The sequence below is a fragment of the Podarcis erhardii genome, assembly GCF_964252035.2.
Source record: "Podarcis erhardii genome assembly, chromosome: 4".
Taxonomy (NCBI): domain Eukaryota; kingdom Metazoa; phylum Chordata; class Lepidosauria; order Squamata; family Lacertidae; genus Podarcis; species Podarcis erhardii.
This window is the reverse complement of record NC_138508.1, coordinates 26,610,473-26,633,576: the sequence shown is the minus strand read 5'-3', so window position 1 is coordinate 26,633,576 and position 23,104 is coordinate 26,610,473. Positions and strand designations below refer to the sequence as shown.

Sequence of the window (23,104 nt, the reverse complement as noted above, 5' to 3'; positions counted from 1 at the left end):
TTTGGGCCCATCTACATAGTAACTCCCTTGAAGTGAGCGGGTTTGATTATCCAGCAGAGGGTTATTTTTATAAAATACAGTTTTCCAGAATTGGATGTGGTTTCAAAAGATTTTGGTTTTGCCCATAAAATTCCCAGCAGCACCTGCAAATGATAAAAATGAGTTCAGGACGCTCCGTAAAATGTTACAAGTGATGTTTGTGTAGCAAAGCCAGATTCCTCTTTTTTTTTTTTTCTCCTTTCCTAGAAGAGGTTAATGTTTGGAAGAGTCAGAAACATATCCCAGCAACTCTCTGTAAAGTTGACATTGATCCAAGGATACAGCATAAATCTTTCAGCAAAGTTTTCTTTTTTTAAGTACCAAATAGGCCAGTATTGTCTAAGAAAGCAGGTAGAAGAGTTATAAAGCAATCTCGTAATACCTGGTTGGGGTGGGAGAAGGGATGCCACAGAATGGCAGATGGAAATCAGTACAAAGGTAGCAGAATTTGTGCCTGCCAGTAAAATGTAAAGTCTTGGTCCTAAAGACTGCAGTCTCAGGGCAGCTCATCCAGGGGTGTCAACTTGAATAAAATATTGGCAGAGCCCAGGTATGCCCCACCCTGCATAATTGATCACATGACGTGGCACCCTCCCCATCTGAATGGCAATGCCCATCAAGTTTGGGAGGGCAGCCCCCTCAAAATACTTTGTTGAGGGGATCAAAGGGACCTTAGCCCCTAGGAGTTGGCTCCTATGAACTCAACATCCTGCTGAGCTTTTATTAGCAGGGCAGAAGTAAGAGAAGTGGAGTGTTAATTGCACACTGCCATCCTTTTCCAGTCAGGGAAGGAAAAGGGATTGATTTACACCAATGCCTGGATAGACATGGGTTTTTACCACGCTTGGGGGCATGATATCTGAAGATTCACGAGTAAAAGGACAGATTACTTCAGTGTCCGTGTTTGCTGCTGTAACACCATGCTGACTTTCACCTGGGGCTCATACTATCCATGCACCAAGTATTAATTGCAAGGGCATGCAGAGAGCTATCCTCAATGGCTGATCTCCAGCTGTAGAGCTCTGTTGTCTTACAGATTTTCCAGAAGCATAGGTTTATAATACAGCAGCCCAGATCCAACACAGCTTGGCCTAACCAGAACTGGTCTGAACTCGGAGTAAAAGGGTAGTGTTCTGCTAGTCCATAAGGAAACATTCCACCCAATCCCAAATCAGGGCAGTGCCTTTACTGGGCCACTTGGTTGGTTTTGTGTAGGTGTATCCACCAGAAAAGGGACACGGGTGGCGCTGTGGGTTAAACCACAGAGCCTAGGACTTGCTGATCAGAAGGTCGGCTGTTTGAATCCCCGCGACGGGGTGAGCTCCCATTGCTCAGTCCCTGCTCCTGCCAACCTAGCAGTTTGAAAGCACGACAAAGTTCAAGTAGATAAATATGTACCGCTCCGGCGGGAAGGTAGACTGCGTTTCCGTGCGCTGCTCTGGTTTGCCAGAAGTGGCTTAGTCATGCTGGCCACATGACCCGGAAGCTGTACGCCGGCTCTCTCAGCCAATAAAGCGAGATGAGCACCGCAGCCCCAGAGTGGGCCACGACTGGACCTAATGGTCAGGGGTCCCTTTACCTTGACCTTTTTATCCACCAGAAGCCATGCATGCAGTGTTGTGGGCCTAGTTCTGTGGCACTCTGGCCTGGCTGAGATTAGACAGCCTTCCTCCCTGTTGAACTTCAAGCACCTGACATGTACCTTTCTTTTTCAGCAGACACTTTAAGGAAGTTTTCTGTTTTTGTGAGTAATTTTAATCCATTGGATGCTTTAAAAAAAGAAGAAGACTACACCCCTTAAGGACTTGGATAATTGTTGTTGGCAGCCATCTGTCTCAGGAGACAGAGTGTGCACCCTCAGGGGAAAAGTCAAGCATTTGAAGAGTTACAGCTCTTGTTGTCATCTCCACAACCAATACAGGAGAGACATGTTTTCTTGCAGGTGGGGCAGATGAAGGCGTACAGTTGTGCTGCTACAGGTGCACCAGGGCATTCAGTTTCTCTGTGCTCCTCCCAGTGGTCATTCCTTTTCTGATCACTGCTGTGGATACACCACTTGCCTGTCTGTCTCCAGGCACTGCGGTCGTCTGCAAGGGATTCAGCAGGATATAAACACCTAAGATAAAAGAAAGAATTTTTCCAGGACCAATGGATCTTCATACTAGTTTACAAAAGATTTGTTATTTTAGTGCAATGATGCAAATTCTACAGATTGCCTCCCATCGCTTCAGCAGTGCGGCTCTATTTAAAAGAGAACAACTGTGAGCACTTATTTTTAGAACCCATCCAGCAGCTGTCTCCAGATGATGTCCACATTGCACACTCTCCTCTTCTTCAGCGCATAGAAAGAATGTTTGTGGCATGTTGATCTAAAGCCTTGTGTAACTTTCTTCTATTTCAGCTTTGGTTTGCATTCGTTAATGGATTTTCTGGGCAGATTTTATTTGAGCGGTGGTGCATTGGCCTCTACAATGTGGTAAGTGTCCCACGTCTCAGCTTGATAACATGCAGAGCCCGGATGGCATTCCACTGCTGTTTATGTCTATGTAGTTTATCTCTACTGATCATCTGTATATGTATTGCGAGTAACTGGCGGGGGGGGGGAGGGGAGTGGGAGGTGTTCTTGCTCTGCCTTAGATTTGAGGGCAAAAATTAAAAGAAAAGTACTTGGCATATTCTAATTTGGAGCAGCAACAAAGAATCCATACCAGGAGAACTGCCAGCCCTGCCAGACCCTTGTCAGCCAGTGCAGAAAGTGGGGTACAGATTCCCCCTTGATTTTTTTCCCTTTTCTATACCAATTCCAGGGAAGAAATGGGGCTCCAGATTTACCGGGTAGCTGTTGCAAAGCCCCACCTCAATCTATTTCTAACACTCCTGAAACGCCTTGCTTTTGGCCTTACAGAATCAACAATGGTGGCAAAACCAGCAATGACCTCCAACCACTGATCTCTCTCACTGACCATAAAAGTCTACAATATGTCCATCACCCTTTTCAGGAGGTTACGGTTGCTCTCTGAAGAACATGAATTCACAATATTTTTCATAAACTCAGTTAAAGAGTTTCATTACACTCCAGTTGATACTTCTAGACTATTACCACTATTTTGTCCAAACCCCAGACTCATGCAATTAGATATGCAATCAGACAGCAAATTCGGAACAATATGCACACTAGGAATTGCATCTCCCTGAATCAACAATTCAGTGGAAGATTGCACAGATAATATGTGCATGACCGTAATATTGTATTACAGCAGAGAAGGGAAGATATTGAGTGTAATAGGGCATTCTCCCAAATAAGTGTGTACAGGATTGCAATCTGGGAGTAACCCCATCAAACACCAAATCAGCTTACTTTTGCATAGCTGTTAATCATTTACCCAGAACGCTGAAAATTTGTAAAGCAGTTTGGTGTCATCATATTTAACCTCACAACTACCCTGTGGTCTTTCACTGGTTATAGGGAGCTAAGATACTTCGGCTCAGTTAAAGTATAAGCAACTAGCGATGTGCTTCAATTACCACTGTGTTAGCCTGTTGCAGCAATACTGGAGACACCACCAAAAAAACAATAACCCCATAGCACTTTTAAAAGAGATTTATTATGGTGTAAGCTTTTGTGAACTCAAAAGCCCACTTCATCAGATACATCTAAAGAAGTGGGCTGTAATTCACAAAAAAGTCTGCCCCAATAAATATGCTAGTCTTTAAGGTGTCACAGAAATTGTGACAACAGTCAGAAAACATGTCAACCTCTCCAAAATATTGATGGGACATACACACACACACACCCCACGTCAGTATTACTGTGTGGTACGTACAGGGGATGGATTAGTGTATCCCAAAGGCCTTGTTATACAAATACGGCTCGTGGGAATAGCCAACTCCCTTGAGATCCACGATTGCTCAGCTGGCAGCTGCGACCGGGGCAATCCCAAGACAAGGAACGAGCGACTTGCTCCTCATGCATGCGGACACAGCCGGGAAAGTCAATCATATGAGCTGCCCATTAGTCTTGGCTCTCATCTAACACATAAGAATACAGAATGCTCCCCATCTGGTGTGTTGCTTTGTGACTAATTCAAAGGAGATGGATGACATCATGGAGCTAGGAAATGTTCTTGCTGTTACTGATCCCCAGGAATAGCCGGCCCTTTGTTGGAGCTGATCTTCACCTGCATTCTCCAGGCTTCTTACATGTTTCTGGCAGGAATCAAACTCCAAACTTTTATAAAAAGGAACTGGTTTCTCTCTCCCTCCCTCCCCCCCCCTTTGCAAAGAAAATAAATAGAAATGGTATATAATTAGAGACAGCTGGTTGAACGTAAATACAGTGCAGGAGATATAAGTCTAGGTAAAGAAAATTCAAATGATGTACAACTTTCATTATGGGAGGTAAGGGGTGGCATTGGTTTGTGAGAAATTGCAGACAGCTTTGCTCTTAAGCATGAATCTTATTTCAAATATGTACTCAGCATTATCCTCCAATGGCTTTAATTAAATAATTAGTTCATTTGTTCATTGAAATTGTTGGTATTCTGCCTTTTCATAAAAAGTTTAAAGTGGGCAACGGTCACAAAATACAGTACAACAGTAGTATCAAAACCAAATAATAATAATAAAAGCTGACAACAGCATATACAGGATCAGAAAATATTAGAAACCAACCAAAGAAGCATTCCAGAATGAGTATAATGCAGCTTCATTATGAAAACATCATATATATGTATGATATATACATATGTGTGAGAGTGTGGACTTTTTTGAGCCCACAGTTGGTGGGGTAGTGCTGCTTCCCTGACCTTCCATCTTCCCCATTGCTGTGGCTTATCAGGAGGGGGCAGGACAGTGGTGAGGGCATCACACTGCAAATGCACTGGCTAGAGCCAATCCAGTCAATTTTTCGTGTAACTTGTAGTTTTGCCAGAAGATACAGAAGCCTGAAGGATGGAAGAGACAAAGGAAAGAAGGAAAAAGGGAGACACTAAAAAGCCAGGGGGAGCACACGGTTGCCATGTTTAAACTCAGAGAGGGCTTCCTTTCCTAGAAGAGGGAAGTCTGCTACTTCTGGCATAAGCTGTCAATCCAGAATTGTCACCAGGGAATACTAAAAGAAGAGAAGAACCAAATGATTGTGGGCCACCTGCTGAATTTCACACATTGATTGGAAGCAGGCACCGGCAACAAATGGTTGTAGTCTTCTTACCTCTGTTACACAGGTGGCTAACAGTACACATCAGTTAACCATCTTGATCTGGTAGTTACAGTATTATCCCTTAACCATCTAATTATGTGAAGATCTGAATATTTCAGTATGGAAACTGGCCAGTTCCTGAAAGCTATTCTCATTGTTTTGTGGCTCTGCAGCTTCCTTGTTAATAAAATGCAAAATGGGGAAATTACCTTTTTCCCCCTGTGTAGCTTATCACAGATTGTATAAAAATGTGGTGGGTGTAATGATTTGGAATCAACAGTAAATTCAGCTAATTTACTGTTCAGTTCTGCACATATCTTCTTGGAATATAAGTCTCATTCATAACTGGTGGAAATTACTTTGGAGTGATTATGCTTGTGACTGCAGCCCAGTCATCATAAGACATGCTGTATTTGCATGATGCTAAAACAGCATTGGGGGGATGCTACACATGGCACAAACAAGACAGCAGAATACGTTTACTTGCTTGTTTATTGCAGTCATTTATGCCCCTCCTTTAAGAGCATGGATTGCCCCAAGACTGCTTGCAAGTCAAGTCAAAATCCAATCGTAAAATCACAGTAAGACAATGGTGGCCTTTGAGCATCACTTTAAAGCAGAGATCTATGGCCTTCCAGATGTTTTAATGATTTATTTCATTTCATTTATTTCATAACATTTATGCAATGCTTGAACGTTTTTTGTTTTTTAAAAAACCATCAGAGTAGTTTACAAAAAAATAAAACCATAAAATCGGGGGGAGGGATACAATACATTAAAATATACAGTCATACCTTGGAAGTTGGACAGAATTCATTCGACTTCCAAAATGTTCGAAAATCAAATCGCGGCTTCTGATTGGCTGCAGGAAGCTCCTCCAGCCAATCAGAAGCTGTGGAAGCCCCATTAGATGTTTGGGTTCCAAAGAACATTCACAAACCGGAACAATCACTTCTCAGTTTGCGGCTTTCAGGAGCCAAAACGTCCGAGCTCCAAGGCATTTTGGATCCAAGGTATGACTGTAAAAGAAGTTAAAACTGTGGTTTAGCTTGATGTCTGAACTTGGCAAAAATCAAAACAGAAACTCACCAGGACCCTTTCCCACAGGATACCTAGTGGTAGATGCCTCTGGAATGGAGGAAGAGCAGGAGCAGGCACTTCATGTTATCTTTGCCTCCTTCCTTCCTGGATTCTTTCCTGAAGAACAGCTGAAGATTGATTTAGACTCCATGTGATCCACAGGCTCCTTTGGCTGTTAAACATGCATTTACTTAAAACATTTGCTAGCTGCCTTGGAAATACTTGTTGAAAGGAAGGATATAAATCCTTTGGAATTAAATGATAAATTTGCAAGAAATAAAAATAGGTCATGTGACTTTATATGAATGAGGCTGAGGTCATCAATCCTCATTTGCTTCACATATTCTAAAATATGTGATAATGGTTGTCTGCTCTCCTTTTGGCCATTATCCAAGGCATCAGACGTATTTTGGACTCCCATTGCTTACTACAATTGCAGGCCCATGTGTCTCTTAAATAGGAATGGTGGAGAAATCTGATTCACTCCTCATTTAAAAGTGAACCTAATTTGCACTTTCTAATATGCAAACTGAAACACAGCCATCCTTTGAAACTCACATTTTTTCCTCAATTTTGTTGTGCCATGCTCCAGCCATAATGTGTACAAAAGTGCATGTGCTAGGAGTAAAGTGTGCATATAAATATTAGTGAAAGCAACATAGAAAAAAATGCATTATGGAAAATTGCTTTGCAAAAATTGTATTAGGCAAAACTGCATACAAAAACGTGCATATTGGGAGAAATTTGCACCCAAATGCTGATGAATTTATATGAGGACGTTTAAAAATAAAAATTGCAAACTGGTGTGGAAATGTACAGAACTGAGTTATCAATTTCAGTTTTTCAGTTGTCCCTATTTGCCCATTCCTAATCCCCAACCCATGTGTTATTTGATACTTTCTGTCATCAGCAACAAGGAAACCCAAGCTGCACCCATGGAGCTCCCTCACTGGATCACTGGCAGCCTTTCGCTTTGCTGTTCCCAGAATTCCAGTGGTGAAAGCTCTTGTGCTTTGAACTGTACAGTTCAGATTCAGCACTGGCGATTTAGCAGAACTGCTGCTATTGTTTTTAACAGTGTCAGGATTTTCTCCCAGGTATGAAGCATGCTCTGCGGCTTGTTTATAAAGTTAATGGTTTGTTGTTTTTAATTACTTCCTTTGTTTTCTCTAGATTTTCACGGCATTGCCTCCCTTCACCTTGGGAATCTTTGAGCGATCGTGCACTCAAGACAACATGCTTAGGTTTCCCCAGCTCTACAAAATTACTCAAAATGCTGATGGGTTCAATAGCAGGGTAAGAGGCAATGTTTTGCTTTGGGGAGGAGAGGGAGAAAACATTTGGGGTGCACTTTAGTTTAAAACTGAGTTTTCAATTTGTACTGTGGCATCCCAGTTTTATGCAGCTGGAAATGGTTAATTCTTAATGGTCAACAGCAGAAATAGCCAACATGGTGCTCTCTATATTTTGTGAACTACAGCTCCCATCATTCCTTGTCAGCACAGCCAATGGTCAGGAATGCTGGTGGTTGTATCACCCTGTAAGTGGGTGTTGTACGTGGAAGCCACTGCAGGCTTCAGTACCTGTAGTCTTCAGTATCACATATGAGCTGGTCCTCAGGGAGCTCTGTGCTGAAGAAGCCAATGAACCCAGAGATCCCAAGTTAAAGTGCATGTTTCCTCCAATGAGCCATGCCAAGTCTCAAATCTCTGAGGGCTGCTTGCATTTCACTCAGAGGTTAAGGAAAGGTAGTGTACCCATGTATACTTAAAGTCTTCCCTCCCTTAACTATTACTTCATGACTTTCAGGACAACTTAAGCATTAGTAACAAGTTCAAAAGCTAAGCTATTGTAAACCCTGGCTTAATTTAAGCCATGAATGTTGACTTACAAGAGCTGGCTCACGTTACCCTTTGAGACCATGGCAGCCACACTATGTGCTGAGCTCATGGTTTGTATTTTGGCGCCCAGTTCCGATGGTGTGCTGGAAGCTGATCTCCTGCTGTGTTCAGTGTGTTGAATTGACATGCATCCAGCTCACTAAGTCCTTTGGTAGCATGGGTAGAAACCAGCGTGGACTGATTTAAAGCCACATCTGCAATGAGTTCAAAAAGTTATGCATAGTGTTCCAAACTAGAATGTTCACCATAGAACTCACATAGATTACAGAGAACCTCCTAGATCTGCATGTTAATGAATCAGCTCCACAATGTGCCCTCTCTGTGGCATCTTCTATGGACCTGCACATACTATATAACCAATTTTTGTGTTTTGTAATGAAATGTTCCCACTCTTTTACCTGCCGGCCTTTCCTTAAGGCTTCCACCCCTCAAGAGATTCTGTGAAAATATTGAGATGACTTTATTGTTCCTGTCAGGTTGAGGTTTTAAAAAGATGTTTCAGGGAGATATGCAGGTAAAATTACACTGATGTATTTTCTTTTCATATTTTAGAGAATTTCCTCTTCTCTCAGCCCTCTTGTTTTATTAACCTATTCATACTAACAAAGCTTCGACACTCAAAGCTTTATTTTTTAAACAAAATGTGTATGGTTCAAACAAAGAAAAGTTCTGAGGTGGTGCTCATCAGAAAAGTCTTTCAAGGGATGAATGTGAAGCACCAAATGTCCATCTCTCAAGAAAGCAAACTTAGGATTGGGATGTTGGGGTTTTATGAAGAAGGGTTGGTGTGTCTTTTGCTCCTGTTAACTTAATTTTCTTCATGGTTATTTGGTGGGGAAAAAGAGTAAAGGCAGCATTTTACTTTCATATTCTGCTAAATGTCTGAACTGGTTGCATGGTTAACTTGAAACATTCAACGTAGTTGTATATAGTTTCATAAAAATAGTTGCATTGTGTAGTAGCACAGGGCATACCCAACAGATGAGAGGAGATACTTAAGAAATTGGAAAATGGTTTTATAACCCCAATATATTTTTAACCAATCAAATTTAGGGAGTCTCATTAACACCCCCACCCCAAAATGATGAGGCTCCAACTTGACATGATGTGAATTTAATGCAATTAAAGCAGCCTCAGACCACAGGAGGTAGGGAGAAGAGATTTGACTCTATCCCCTTCTGCATTTCATGGGAAGCCTCCATTGAAGACAATGGGAGCTTCCCTTGAAATGCAAATAGCAGCTTCAGAGAGGCATTTTTTGACAGGACTAGCAGGGTGAGAAAGAGTTAAGCACCCCTTCCTCTCATTGCCCAGTCTTGAGGCTGCTTGGGCTTTCCCACAATTTCTACTTGCATAATAGAAACATGAACACAGACTGCATTTGTGCCTAGAAATGTCAAGGTCTAGTTTTGGCCCTAAGTTTTTAGACTTATGACTCCCTTGGTCTTCCCATATGGAGAAACCAGCAGAAAACAAGAATCCAATGTAACATACAAACACATTACTATATTAAAGTGGGGAAAGGATAATAGAAAGAAAGAGAGAAAACATACCTGCAATGATGTTTCCCCTCTGCCAAGAAATTTAACTTGAGAAATGACTGTTTGTTTTCTTACATCTATATCCCATTTCTGTTTTCTGTTATGGACTGCAGTCTCTGGGTCTCCATGCAGTAAAAAAACCAAAACATTAAAAGACAAATAATTTGACAACCCCTCTTCCCAGGGAACTCTGGGAATTGTGGGGGGAATAGGGGCTTCCTAACAACCCTAAATACCCTTAACAAACAACACTTCCCAATGTTTTTTTGGGGAAGCCATGACTGCTTAAAGTAGCATAGTGATGCTTTAAATGTACAGTGGTATCTCAGGTTAAGTACTTAATTCCTTCCGGTGGTCTGTACTTAACCTGAAACTGTACTTAACCTGAAGCACAACTTTAGCTAATGGGGCCTCCTGCTGCTGCCGTACTACCGGAGCCCGATTTCTGTTCTTATCCTGAAGCAAAGTTCTTAACCTGAAGCACTATTTCTGGGTTAGTGGAGTCTGTAACCTGAAGCGTAGGTACGGTGGTACCTCGGTTTTCGAATGTCTTGGAAGTCGAACGTTTTGGTTTTCGAACACCGAAAAGCAGGAAGTACAGTAAATGTTTCCGTTTTTGAACGCGCTTTGGAAGTCGAACGGCTTCCGCTGAGTTTTTTTTCCAATTTTCTCTATTGAATTTGCAGACTGCCCTTTGTGCCTCGATTTTTTAATGGTCTTCCGGAACAGATTACGTTCAAAAACTGAGGTACCACTGTATAGCAGATGGAACCTCCATTTGGATTGACAATTTTTGAATTTTAATACTAGCTTTAGTGGTATTGCTTTTTTTAAAAGCCTTTAAAATAAAATTTAATGTTTTGCGTGTGTGTAATGAATCATTTGATAGGGAGTTAAACAGCCTTTGAGAGTTTGGTCAGCCCCCCTGACTTTCTTGTTTTGTTTCCTTAGGTGTTCTGGGGTCACTGCATCAATGCTTTGATCCACTCCATCATTCTCTTTTGGTTTCCATTAAAAGCCCTGGAACATGGTAAGTGCTTCATTCTTTCCTGAATGTCAGCCTTTCTGGCCCAGCTCCAATGTGATTGCAGTTCACAACAGGTTGTTGGGAAATTAATCATGACAGACAGACCACCAGCCTCTAAGCTCGGACATTTATCAACAGTGACCTTCCAAATCTACCCTGTTTGCATGCAGCCTTCACTTCTCAACCCCCAGAGATTGTAAGTGTATGATTCAGGGGGTCTTTACATGCAGCTGCATTGATTTAGTATTGATTCACACAACCTTTTGCTCTTTTAATGTGATTATTACAAGGACTGTATATGTAGTAGGCCGATCCTATGAAGACTCCACTTTGTGCTGGCTTTCTGCATGTTATTCCAATTTCTTGAGTGAATGGCTGTCGATAGGAGGAATGTCAATAGGAGGAATCGTCCTCTGTCGTCTCCTTCTCCTTGTACCCTCAATCTTTCCCAACATCAGGGTCTTTTCCAGGGAGTCTTCTCTTCTCATGAGGTGGCCAAAGTACTGGAGCCTCAGCTTCAGGATCTGTCCTTCCAGGGAGCACTCAGGGCTGATTTCCTTAAGAATGGATAGGTTTGAACTTCTTGCAGTCCATGGGACTCTCAAGAGTGATCCCCTTCATGGATCACTGCCTTGCCGTGGCCAAGGGGCTTGAATAACTCAGAGAAGCTATGAGCTATGCCGTGCAGGGCCACCCAAGATGGACAGGTCATAGTGGAGAGTTTTGACCAAACGTAATCCACCTGGAGCAGGAACCGACAAGCCACTCTAGTATCCCTGCCAAGAAAACTCCATGGACAAAGACAACAGGCATATAAAATAAGGCATACTGAGATCCATGAGGCATTCTCCCAGGAAAGTCTGCATGTAATGGCAGTTTAAGACATGGGATTTCATTTTAGTCAATTAACAGAAGCTCATCTTTGTGAAGTTCAAATATACTTTTTTGAATAAGTCTCCATAAAAATGACCAGTTAACTCAATGTAATTGAATGCAGCCAGAGTTATATGATTACAGTGGTACCTTGGTTTACAACTATAATCGGTTCCGGAGGTCCGTTTGTAAACCAAAACAGGTTGTCACCCAAGGCGTGCTTTCACCAATAGGGCCTCCAAAATTTTTTAGTTCATAATCCCCCCCAAAATGGGTTGTAATCCAAAACACGCACTTCTGGGTTCGACGTGTTTGTAATCCAAAACGTATGCCAACCAAGACGTATGCAGACCAAGGTACCACTGTATATATAAGCATTTATCCATATTCCTAAACTTCAGTTTTTTCCCCTTTCCATATTGAGAGTCAGCTTTCATGTTAGTCATGAACTTAATTATTAGATCCATTTAGAATATTACTGGTTTTAGGATGCCGTCTTGAGATGTGTTGGAGATTTAAATTGGAATCGATAAATAAATAATTTCAAAGACCAACAGATTACCAAGTGAAGAACCCTGGCTGCTTTGCTATTCAGGGAGAGGTGGATATAGATCTTTTATCCCTTTTTATGTTTGAGGGAACAGTTTTTAAAACTTCAGATGAAAAGAAATACATCATTCACACCAGTATGTCCTTTAACCTCTTGAGCTCTTTAGGATGCAGTGTGCATATGGGCAATGAAGGAGTGCTTCTGCAGCCTTACAAATAAATGTTCACAGCACATCCTGGCCATCCCTGACAATTGTAGGAAGTTTTCCCCCTTTTCTTCTTTTTCTTCTTCTTCTTTTGTAGGGCCCTGGGATTCCAAAAGTGCAAGGTCATAATATTACAAAATACAATTTCTAGATGCAACTCTGACATTGAAATTCTCCAAATGTACTTGGACTTAACCAGATTTCTTCATGGCATTAAAAAACTTACACACTACATATGTGATTGCATGAGCAACATTCTTCAATTATATCTTATCAGGACAGGCTGGTGGTGAGCTGGGATTGGGGGGGGGGGATTTGATTCATTCCGCACCTAAAGGAAAACCCACCCAATTCTCACTTTCTGAAACAAAGGAGAACCAAAACACAGCCACTTTTTAAAAATTTGCACTTGTTTGAATTTTGCGGTGCAGTTCTCAAGCCAAATAAGCTGCACAAAAATGCATATAGTGGGGTAAAGTGTCCCTAAAGATGCATATACTGGTGAAAATAACATACAAAAATGCAATAAATTAAGGAAAATTGGGTTGCAAATGTGTGTGTTAGGCAAAACTGCTTATAAACACGTGCATGTTGGGATAAATTCACTTCAAAATGCTAATGAATTCTCTGGAGGGCTTTTTAAAAAAGTAGTTCACTAATTGATTTGGAAACATAGAGAACTTAAGATTGGTAAAGAGAAATAGAGAGAAACCAACATTGACAGATTTGCCTATCTCCAGTGATGAGGTACACATATAAGTGCCGAAGAAAGAGAGCCCTGCTGTGTCTTTTTCCATGTTTTGGATTCACGTAAAGAGTTCTCTGGATCCTGGTCAGTGTGTGAAATGACTCTAGAGCAGAAATATGGAACCTCTGGCCATATAGAGGTTGTTGGACTCCCATCAGCCCCAGCCACCATGGCCATTGACTAGGGATGCCAAAAGCTGCAATCCAACAATATCTGGAGTGCCACAGGTTCCCCACCCCAGCTGTATTGAATTAATGAATGGATGGGTGGATACATCACTCTGCAGTAGGTTTCTCCATTGCTGCCCTAGAACATAAATAGTTAAAAAACACTAGACCCAAGTAGCTGATGGAGACTGATGCTGTGACCATGAAGTAGCTAATTCTCAGGGAAGGGGTGTTCACAACCATCCTGAAGGAGGTGATGGTGAGTCCCATGATATTCTTGTAAAGAAGCTGGTAAAATGCGGTCTTGACTATGCTACCACTCAGTGGATTTGTAACTGGCTGACTGACCGAACCCAAAGGGTGCTCATCAATGGTTCCTCTTCATCCTGGAGAAGAGTGACTAGTTGGGTGCCACAGGGTTCTGTCTTGGGCCCGGTATTATTCAACATCTTTATCAATGACTTGGATGATGGACTCAAGGGCATCCTGATCAAATTTGCAGATGACACCAAACTGGGAGGGGTGGCTAACACCCCAGAGGACAGGATCACACTTCAAAATGACCTTGACAGATTAGAGAACTGGGCCAAAACAAACAAGATGAATTTTAACAGGGAGAAATGTAAAGTATTGCACTTGGGCAAAAAAAATGAGAGGCACAAATACAAGATGGGTGACACCTGGCTTGAGAGCAGTACATGCGAAAAGGATCTAGGAGTCTTGGTTGACCACAAACTTGACATGAGCCAACAGTGTGACGCGGCAGCTTAAAAAGCCAATGCAATTCTGGGCTGCATCAATAGGAGTATTGCATCTAGATCAAGGGAAGTAATAGTGCCATTCAAGCAAGGGCATAACTCCCTCTTTCAGGCAACAATCACCTTGCAGATTGTGGCTCTAGGTTTCTGGTTTAGATCAGCCTCACCTAGGCAGATGTGTGTCGCTGGCTGCCATGTTGAAGCGAGATGGTTGTGTAATCCTTCTGAATTACAGCCCTTTTTGGATTAATTTGAGAATTCCTGCAGCTGCCATGTGTTCCTTTTTTCATAGGAGCCCTTCTTCTTTTTTCCTCAGCAGGAGCTAAGCACGAATAAACTTGGCTACTTGAAGTATTGCCAAGTTTGGCACCTCCATATGTTAAATTAACACATATTCGCCTTTTTTTGTGTACTTACAGACAGGAGAAAGGGTGTTGGAATATAAGATGCCCAGTCCCTTTTCGCCATTAACACCCTCCAATAGCTTTTTAAGATAGCAGCTATATGCACCAAAGGGAGGATTTCTGCTTCTCCTCTCTCTTTCGGTAACCTTTGGGGTAAAAAATATCCCCTCGCTTCAAAGGAATCTAAAATAAAAGCACATATAGCAGGACTGCATTTGTATGCAGCACAGTGGCACGAAGATGATGTGGTAACTGGAATTCTTCATCTCCTATAGATATTTTGATAATTCGTTCTTGGCAGGAATCCCCCCTTCTGCTCAAACGAGTCCTAATGGTGATGTGTGTGTGTACGCTATTTTTGAACATTTAATAGCTTCAGCATTGGCTAAGACAGTCATTACACTATTTGCTTCCAATGTGCTGCTTTTGAAAGAGCTTTGAGAAACCCAGTATGCAAAATTTATCCTCCCTACAAAGAGAAATCCAGGAGACATGTTTCAAAAACACATCAGGCTGTTAAAAGTGCGTTCAGGCTCATGCTGAATGTTTCCTAGTCGCTTGGTTACCTTTCACTACCTCTGCAGAAAGGAATGATGTTGTTCATGCTGCGCCACCAGTTAAATGTGAGCTGGCATGTTTACATACACCTTTCTAATGTTTTTTCCTTAGCTTTCCTTTAATCTGTTTTTCAGCTCGCCCGCTCTCTTTCTCTTCTTAACCCAATCTTCTCTTTAGTTTTAAGATATTCTGTGAATTGAGATGATATTTTAAAAATTGCTCACGGTTGCGTTTTACTTAATTTTGTTCAAACCATTTGAAAATCTTAAGTAGCCTTTTAAAAAACAATAATATCTCCTTGGGCAAATGAAATATTTAATATTTGTTATCATCTTCTTTTTTCCAGATGCGGTATTTGCAAGTGGCCAGAGTGTAGACTATCTGTTTGTTGGAAATATAGTTTATACGGTAAGTTGCTAAAATCCAGCTACAATACTGCACATGGTCTTTGTTTGTGCGGCTGAGCATTTCCCATGAACTGGTATTCCCCAGTATATACAACCTCTGACAGTGGAGGCAAAACATAGCCATTGTGGTTGGTAGCCATTGATAGCCTTCTCTTCTATGAATTTTTCAAATCTTCTTTTGAAGCCATCCAAGTTGGTTGCCGTCACTACCTCTTGTGGCAATGAATTCTCCAGTTTTACGATATGTTGCATGAACCTTAACCACATACCCAGGTTCAAACAATACGCTAAGCCAAACCTGGGCTTAGCTGCCATGCTGCACTAAGCTAAAATGACCCAAAAGGAGCGAATCAAATGTGAGCTCCTCTCTTAGAGCCAGCATGTTTGTACATTCCCATTGTTTGACTTACCATCTTGTGCAGACTTGGACCTTGTACACTTGGCTAAACTGATGCTGAGCATTTCCCAAGATGCCAGTTGTACCCAGGATCTCTAGGCATTCCCATCAGGACATGTGTTACACCATTTTGTAAACAGCTTCCTTAACCTCGCTGCTGTACTCCTGAAATGCATTGAACACACTACAACATTTAAAAGTAAAATGGCACCTGGTTCCTACATTGTTAAGCTGTGATGTGCTTGTGGACATTCCTTAGATTTAACTATTGCTTTCTTTCTGAAAAGCCAGAGAGGGCGAAGCAAGTGTGAATGGGAAATGCTTGCTGGGATTAAATGTTTTTCCTAACATTTCTCTCTCCCTCTACCTCTGCAGTATGTTGTGGTGACCGTCTGTCTGAAAGCTGGCTTAGAAACCACAGCATGGACAAAAGTAAGTATTAGAAATGTTTCAACCAGCACTCTCCCCTTATTCCTAATATTACTGAGCAAAGAAAAGGAAGGCATATATTATACTTATATAGCACATCAGAGAAGGAAGCCTTCCAATTGTTTGCATACTCTTTGGCACACACAAAATATCAGAATGATTTCCTATTACAGTGGCACAATGCAGCGCTATTTGCCACTGCGTATTATGCTAGTACATGCAGTCTACAAAAGACTACTGCACTGTGGCCTCTGGTGTAGTGGGTAAGATCTTGCAGCACTGGCATCACTGCAGCTTAACTGAACAAGGGCGGGGGAGCAAGGCGACTGCAAGGACAGCAGTGTGCAGACACACAAGTGGGAATGTTAGATTGGGCTCCTCCAGTGTGTCTATACAGCCGTGCCTTGCCCATTGCCCTTCCCTAGCCCTGTGCAGTGAGCTGCAGCAATACCAATGTCAGCAGTGCAACTTCACTGCTCTGCCTCACTACACTGGCCACTACCAATTACATATACAGTGGTGCCTCGCAAGACGAAATTAATCCGTTCCGCGAGTCTCTTCGTCTTGCGGTTTTTTCGTCTTGCGAAGCACGGCTATTAACAGCTTAGCGGCTATTAACGGCTTAGCCGCTTAGCGGCTTAGCGGCTTTAAGAAAAAGGAAACAAACTCGCAAGAACTCGCAAGACGTTTCGTCTTGCGAAGCAAGCCCATAGGGAAATTCGTCTTGCGAAATGACTCAAAAAATGGAAAACTCTTTCGTCTTGCGAGGCATTCGTCTTGCGAGGCATTCGTCTTGTGAGGTACCACTGTAACACATCCCCACTGGAAAAAAAAGGATATTTTGGTGTATGCCTAGGTGAATGCTAAACTTCCCAGGTTTTCTGCTCTGATGACACGGAAGGGGGATGCAGTTGATTTGTGCATAACTTGGGATCACTTACGGAAATTAGTAGCGTCCTAACTCCCTTCAGCATACCATAACAGGGAAATAAAAATGTGGTAAATGGTGTGTTTGTGTATGTGCTTATGAGTGGAAGAGGAATTTGAGCTGGCGGTATGAAACCAGGAGGTGAGGTGTTTTCCTGGGTTATTTATCATATTGAATTTGGGGGAAAGATGTGGCATAGCAAGTATGTGGCACAACTGCATTGCTCCCTGCCCTTTCCACAATGGGGGGCGAACCTCAAGGAAAATGAAATATCTTTCATATACGTCCTTGTGCATTGCTTTCAAATGTAGTCTAACCAGCCTAAGCCCACACTTTTGAAAAGTTTATTTGTGTACAAGTCATATTACTTAGGTATACGGTGCCCTTTTAATTCTTACTAAATGCTGAATTGCATGATGCTTCTCTGATCTAATTCCACTCCCCATGACTGAAAATACAACAGTTACTGACCTTCTGCTATCAGGACTCAAACCAAAAAGGCTCTGGTGAAGCATTTGGAAACACACACACACACACACACAGAGAGAGAGAGAGAAGAATTTTGGGGAGCATTTTTAAAAAACAAAACAAAACACTTGGGTGTTTTCCTTTTCTATTTTAAAAACGTGATGTGTAGGTGTGCTGCCTTCATGCTTTTTTTTTCTTTTTTAAAAGTTGTCTTTTCGTCTAAGCCCACTTCCCAGTCTCTCACACACCATTTCTGGCAAGCCTTATTGTTTCAGCTGTGGCTTACTCACTCTGGGAAAGACTTCCTCCGAGCAGTTGAGAAGTATTGAGAGCGTGCCATCGACTTAAGCCTCACCTCCATCATCGGGTGGATTGGTTACATTCAGTTTAGTCTCAGGAGTGAGAAACTCTTGCTGCTGAATGAGAGGATAGGATAGAGGGAAATGAAACGCTTGGATAAATAAATTTGGGGGGAGCACACAGTAGCCGTTGCTCAATGCAGCAGAGAAGAAAGGTCTCCAGTTGTTTGCATGTTCTTCGACATGCTCGGAAGTTCAGAACTGTTTGCTATTATGCTGGAGCAAAACAGCGCCCTTTGCCACGGCGCATTATGCAACTACATGTGGTCTATGAAAAGCTACTGGGCTGCAAAGGCTGATACATTAGGACAAATGGGGCACTGCCTCGCTAACCTCAGCCTGCCCTTAGCCTCCACTTCCTGCTTACAACCAGCCCAGGATGTGACTCTACCTGTCCGCTTCCTCCTCCTCAGTGTCAGTGTTGCCCTTGTAGAACTCAGCCAGGAGGAGGATGGGGACAAAGCTACACCTATTTGGTTCTCGCTGTCATTGACCAAGGCTTCAGCTCCACCATCTGTAGGTCTCCTTGCCTTCTGTTCCTGCCTGTCCCAACAGGCCCCTTCTGTGCCAACTCTTAAATGACTGTTAAAAAAACTTTTCTATTCTGCCAGGCCTTTGCAGGCAATTAAGACTACATCCTTCCCCAATGGTTAGCTGATGCCTGTTTTTAACATTTTTGTGGCTTTTTATGGTAGCTCGCTGCGACTTGTTTGCCAAGCATTCTGAGGATAAAATCACTTGCATCCAACAGGATGTTGGCTCCACTGTTACAGCAGATAAATATTGAGAATTATTATTATTATTATTATTATTATTATTATTATTATTATTATTATTTATACCCCGCCTATCCGGCTGGGTTTCCCCAGCCACTCTGGGCTGCTTCTAACAAAATATTAAAAATACAATAAGACATCAAACATTAAAAAGTTCCCTAAACAGGGCTGCCTTCAGATGTCTTCTAAAAGTCAGATAGTTGTTTATTTCCTTGACATTGGATGGGAGGGCATTCCACAGGGCAGGTGCCACCACTGAGAAGGCCCTCTGCCTGGTTCCCTGTAACCTCGCTTATCAGAGTGAGGGAACTGCCAAAAGGCCCTCGGCGCTGGACCTCAGTGTCTGGGCTGAGTGATGGGGGTGGAGACTATATTGGATGAGTTTCAGTTAGTAAGGCTTAAGGGTGTGGTCAAGGTGCCTGGATTGGTCTGGGAAACGACCACTTGTGCTCTGGACTCTTGCCCCTCTGGGCTGATAACAACTAGTAGGGAGGGGACAGCTGGCTGGGCCAGGGATGTGATTAATGCCTCCTTGCGAGAGGAGGTGGTCCCTGCTTGCTTAAAGGAAGCAGTTGACTCTGCCTGTCATCAGCTCTGGCTCCGCCCACTGTTGGTGCTCCAGCCAATGGATGCCAGTCTGAACGTCAGTTAACTCATAGCGGATTTCCTGCATTGGGAGGGTCTGGATAAGATGACCTTTGAGGTCACCTCTGCCCCCAACTCTGTGATTCTGCTACTGAATAGACATAGGATTGCACTGCGGGAATTTCCAGAATTAAAAGAAAAGTGTGTGGTTTCTTAATTGTCAATGTTTACTGTGTTGTAGTGATTGGGGTTTTGTATGTTTTAGCAGTTTTACTCGTTAATCATGATGGTGATTTTGATTTAGTTTAATATCGTTAGAAACTTTGGGAACCGTTTTCAGGGAGGAATTGTTTTCAAAGCTCAGAAACTGTCCGAGGGCTTTAAAAATAAACAAAGCTTGATGTGGGTCCCATATGGACCATTTGATGAAGAACGCTTGTTTTCAAAATGCTTTTTTAAAAAAATGAAAACGAGTATTGCTATTATTCTTCCAAACACACTTTAAGGGGAAGAGACAGCAAACATTCTGCCACTTAATGCTTTTTACAATTCCAAAAATTAACACCAAAGCCAAAGTACGATATAGACATACTTGAACCAATAAAAGGGAAAGAAAAACTTGGTGTCAAAAATGCTTTCTGTATTTCCAAAGATTAACACAAAAGCCAGGGTGACATGTGTGTGTGTGTGTGATAAATATTCAAAATACATATATTTCCCTGACATCCAGGTGTAATTCTGGGTATGTTCCAAAGCACACTGGTTTGGATTGAGCTTAAATTTATTGCATTTACATTTCTAAATTGCATTTCTATATCCCACCTTACCTATGGTCGGCTTATCACTGCTCCTTACTGGGTGTGGGGCAGGGGTTAGAGGAGGAGCGTTAGTGCACCAGCAAGTTCAGTGTGGTACACACACACAGCTGGGAACACTGGACTGGCTCTGCCAGTGCACTTAACCCAGTGGTTCACAAAGCATACAGTACCACCTGGGGCATAAGATTGCCTGGGGCAGGGTTGCAAAGAGTCAGTGAGGTGGCTAGAGGGCACTGGAAGTATACATTTCTATCAGACGTTGGGATCACTGGATCAAGTTCCTCAATCTCGTTGCATTAATTAAACTACAGTGGTACTTTGGTTTAAGAACAGCTTAGTTCATGAACAACTTGGATTGCGAACACTGCAAACCCGGAAGTAGGTGTTTTGGTTTGTGAACTTTGCTTTGGAATAAGAACATGTTTCACTTCCTGTTGAGTGTGTTCCATTTGTACACTGAGTCCCCTGCTGCTATAGGAAAGCACGCCTTGGTTTAAGAATGCTTTGGTTTAAGAATCTCGATGGCCCTTGTGGTCTCTTCCAACTCTATGATTCTATGATTCTAAGAATAGACTTCTGGAACGGATTAAATTCGTAAACCAAGGTACCACTGCATAAAGTTTTGATAGGATTTTGAATAAATGTGCAATTAATGGTCACAGTTTTGGATTTTATTGTGTTAATCCTTGGCGGGTCGTGCAAAGCGTAATGCTGAATAATTCTTTTCATGGGAAGCACTGGGGGATGAGACTGTGGAACCAAGGGAGCAATGTTTGGGAACCTTACTGCCATCTCTCCCACTAGAGGTTAGATGAATCCCACCTCTGCTGCCTCCTACCCTGTCCCTCTGAGCTAGATTCTTGGAGACAGGGGAAACGTCATGCTAAGAACATGGTTGGTTTAGGGCTTTGTTTTGTTTTTAAATGCCTGGGATAAGCTAGCTTTGAAAGCAATGTGCTGCATTTCACAAAAAAAGGCTTTTAACACAGGACTCTTCCAAGCCGTTTAATCAATCTTGCTGCTGGCAGAAAATAAAGCGTGTTAGACAGCCCGGAGTGAGACTGACAAAAGCCATAGGTGGAAGTAAAATAATACCTGAGAGTCAAGTGTGGGGGCAGGAGGAGGCTGTGCTGTGTGTCTTGATTTGTTTCTCTTTCCCTGCAGTTCAGTCACTTGGCTGTTTGGGGAAGCATGCTGCTCTGGCTGGTCTTCTTCGGAGTCTACTCCACCATCTGGCCCATCATTCCGATTGCACCAGACATGCTGGGGCAGGTCAGTCCTTGGGTTCCACAGTGGCAAAAGAGCACATTTGTGTGTGTGTGTGTTTTCTCAGGAGCAAATATACTTTGAGAAGTGAATAGTTTAGAGCTCCCAATTAGATCATCCACATTTAAGTAAGCTGTTGGGTTGTGGGTTTGTTTTTGCTTTCAAAAGGATTGCTCTACTCTGAGGTTACTTGAACTTTGTTTTTAAAAAAAATATCCTTGATGTGCAAAGTTATAGACTTCTTTTTAAAAAAATCAATCGATTACATGAGATCTAAATCAAAATAGGCCGTAACTTTTCTCCATCCTATTTTTTAATATTAATATTTTGTTAAGGTAGTATCAGTTAAAAGAAATAAAGAACTTTTTTCCACCCTAGATGAACAGGCAAACTATCATGATCCTATGCACGTATACACAGAAATAAATCCATGGTTTTAGTGGGACTCCACCCTGGATGAAAGGGCTTGATTGCACAATCCTAAACATGTCTACTCAGAAGTAAATCCATGGTATTCACTGGGACTAATTCCCAGTAAAGTATGCACAGGATTGTAGCTGACATCACCACAGACACCATTGTTGTCCTTCAACACCGGTTAGTTCTATTGGTATGCAGTACAAATCAAAAGTGCACCAGATGTAATCACGATGACTATGGTTAGTTAAATAAATATTAGTCCAAATAAATGAGTTTTAATCGACTGATTAATGTATTATACCCACATTAGTCTGACTGTGACTGAAGCAGTAGTCTTGAAGGGAGAAAATAAGTTTTAGGAGAGTCACTTCTTCCTCCGTGATAGTGAAAGAGCAACTACTTTTCTAAGATGGTGTCCACCACCTGCAATTTTTAATAAGTACTTGGTATCATTGTTATTATTATAGTTGTGTTACCTGATCAATCTGGGTGTTGATTTAGTAGCTTGACAAGTTTTTAATCAATAATCTGAATTGATTGATAAATGTTGCACCCCTAGTGTAAACCCCTAATGTTGCACCCAAAGTACAAATGTTGCTGAAAGAAATGGTAATGGAAGTACAAAAAGGCAAAGCTGGGTGCCTTCACTGCTCTTTTTCATTTGAGGCCTCCTTTGAAAATGCATTTCCCCTAGGCGGGATATTGCAGTTCTGGTGGGTAGAATCCTGGGCGATATGTTCAACATCAGACATATGCATTTCTCCCAGTTACGAGCATGCATCTGTGATCAGGTTTTGGCCATACATTAATCCTTTCCAGTGCTTCCCCCCCCCCCAAAAAAAAATAGGTACTCACCATGAAGTTGTTACAGTAAGTGCCACACGTTTTAACAAAAGAAAAAGAGGTGCTGTTATTGCGTACCCTTGAGGACCCCCTGAAAAAAGGCACCGATCCTCTCCATATATGATTTTTTCATATGGTTTCTTTTACAGAATACCATTTGCAAACTAAATGTTTACTAAAGCCACATTACTTATCATTTCTGATTAAGTACCCAGTTTTTTCCAGAATTCTTTTTCTCTGACTTGTCTAAGGGGCCGGAAATATATCTGTAAAATAAATTACTGGGTGACCATATCCAAAAGGAGTACTTACCCTTCAAATGTTAGTGAAGCTTTGGATTTGTTCCTTCGACATCTATTG

The 23,104-nt window shown here is 42.0% G+C and overlaps 1 protein-coding gene across 10 annotated transcripts in view; it reads left to right on the top strand.

Moving 5' to 3' along the window:
* ATP8A2 (ATPase phospholipid transporting 8A2) overlaps positions 1 to 23,104 on the top strand; it is a 318,937-nt gene that overhangs the window by 208,963 nt on the left and 86,870 nt on the right. For 8 of the 10 annotated variants that reach the window (XM_081860134.1, XM_081860133.1, XM_081860130.1 and 5 more), the window contains 6 exons: positions 2,441 to 2,515; positions 7,490 to 7,612; positions 10,710 to 10,788; positions 15,395 to 15,456; positions 16,228 to 16,284; positions 21,380 to 21,487. In XM_081860134.1, coding sequence (XP_081716260.1) covers positions 2,441 to 2,515; positions 7,490 to 7,612; positions 10,710 to 10,788; positions 15,395 to 15,456; positions 16,228 to 16,284; positions 21,380 to 21,487 — 504 coding nt within the window. The remainder of the gene's footprint in view (positions 1 to 2,440; positions 2,516 to 7,489; positions 7,613 to 10,709; positions 10,789 to 15,394; positions 15,457 to 16,227; positions 16,285 to 21,379; positions 21,488 to 23,104) is intronic. The other 2 variants (XM_081860135.1, XM_081860131.1) reach the window with 1 other exon arrangement.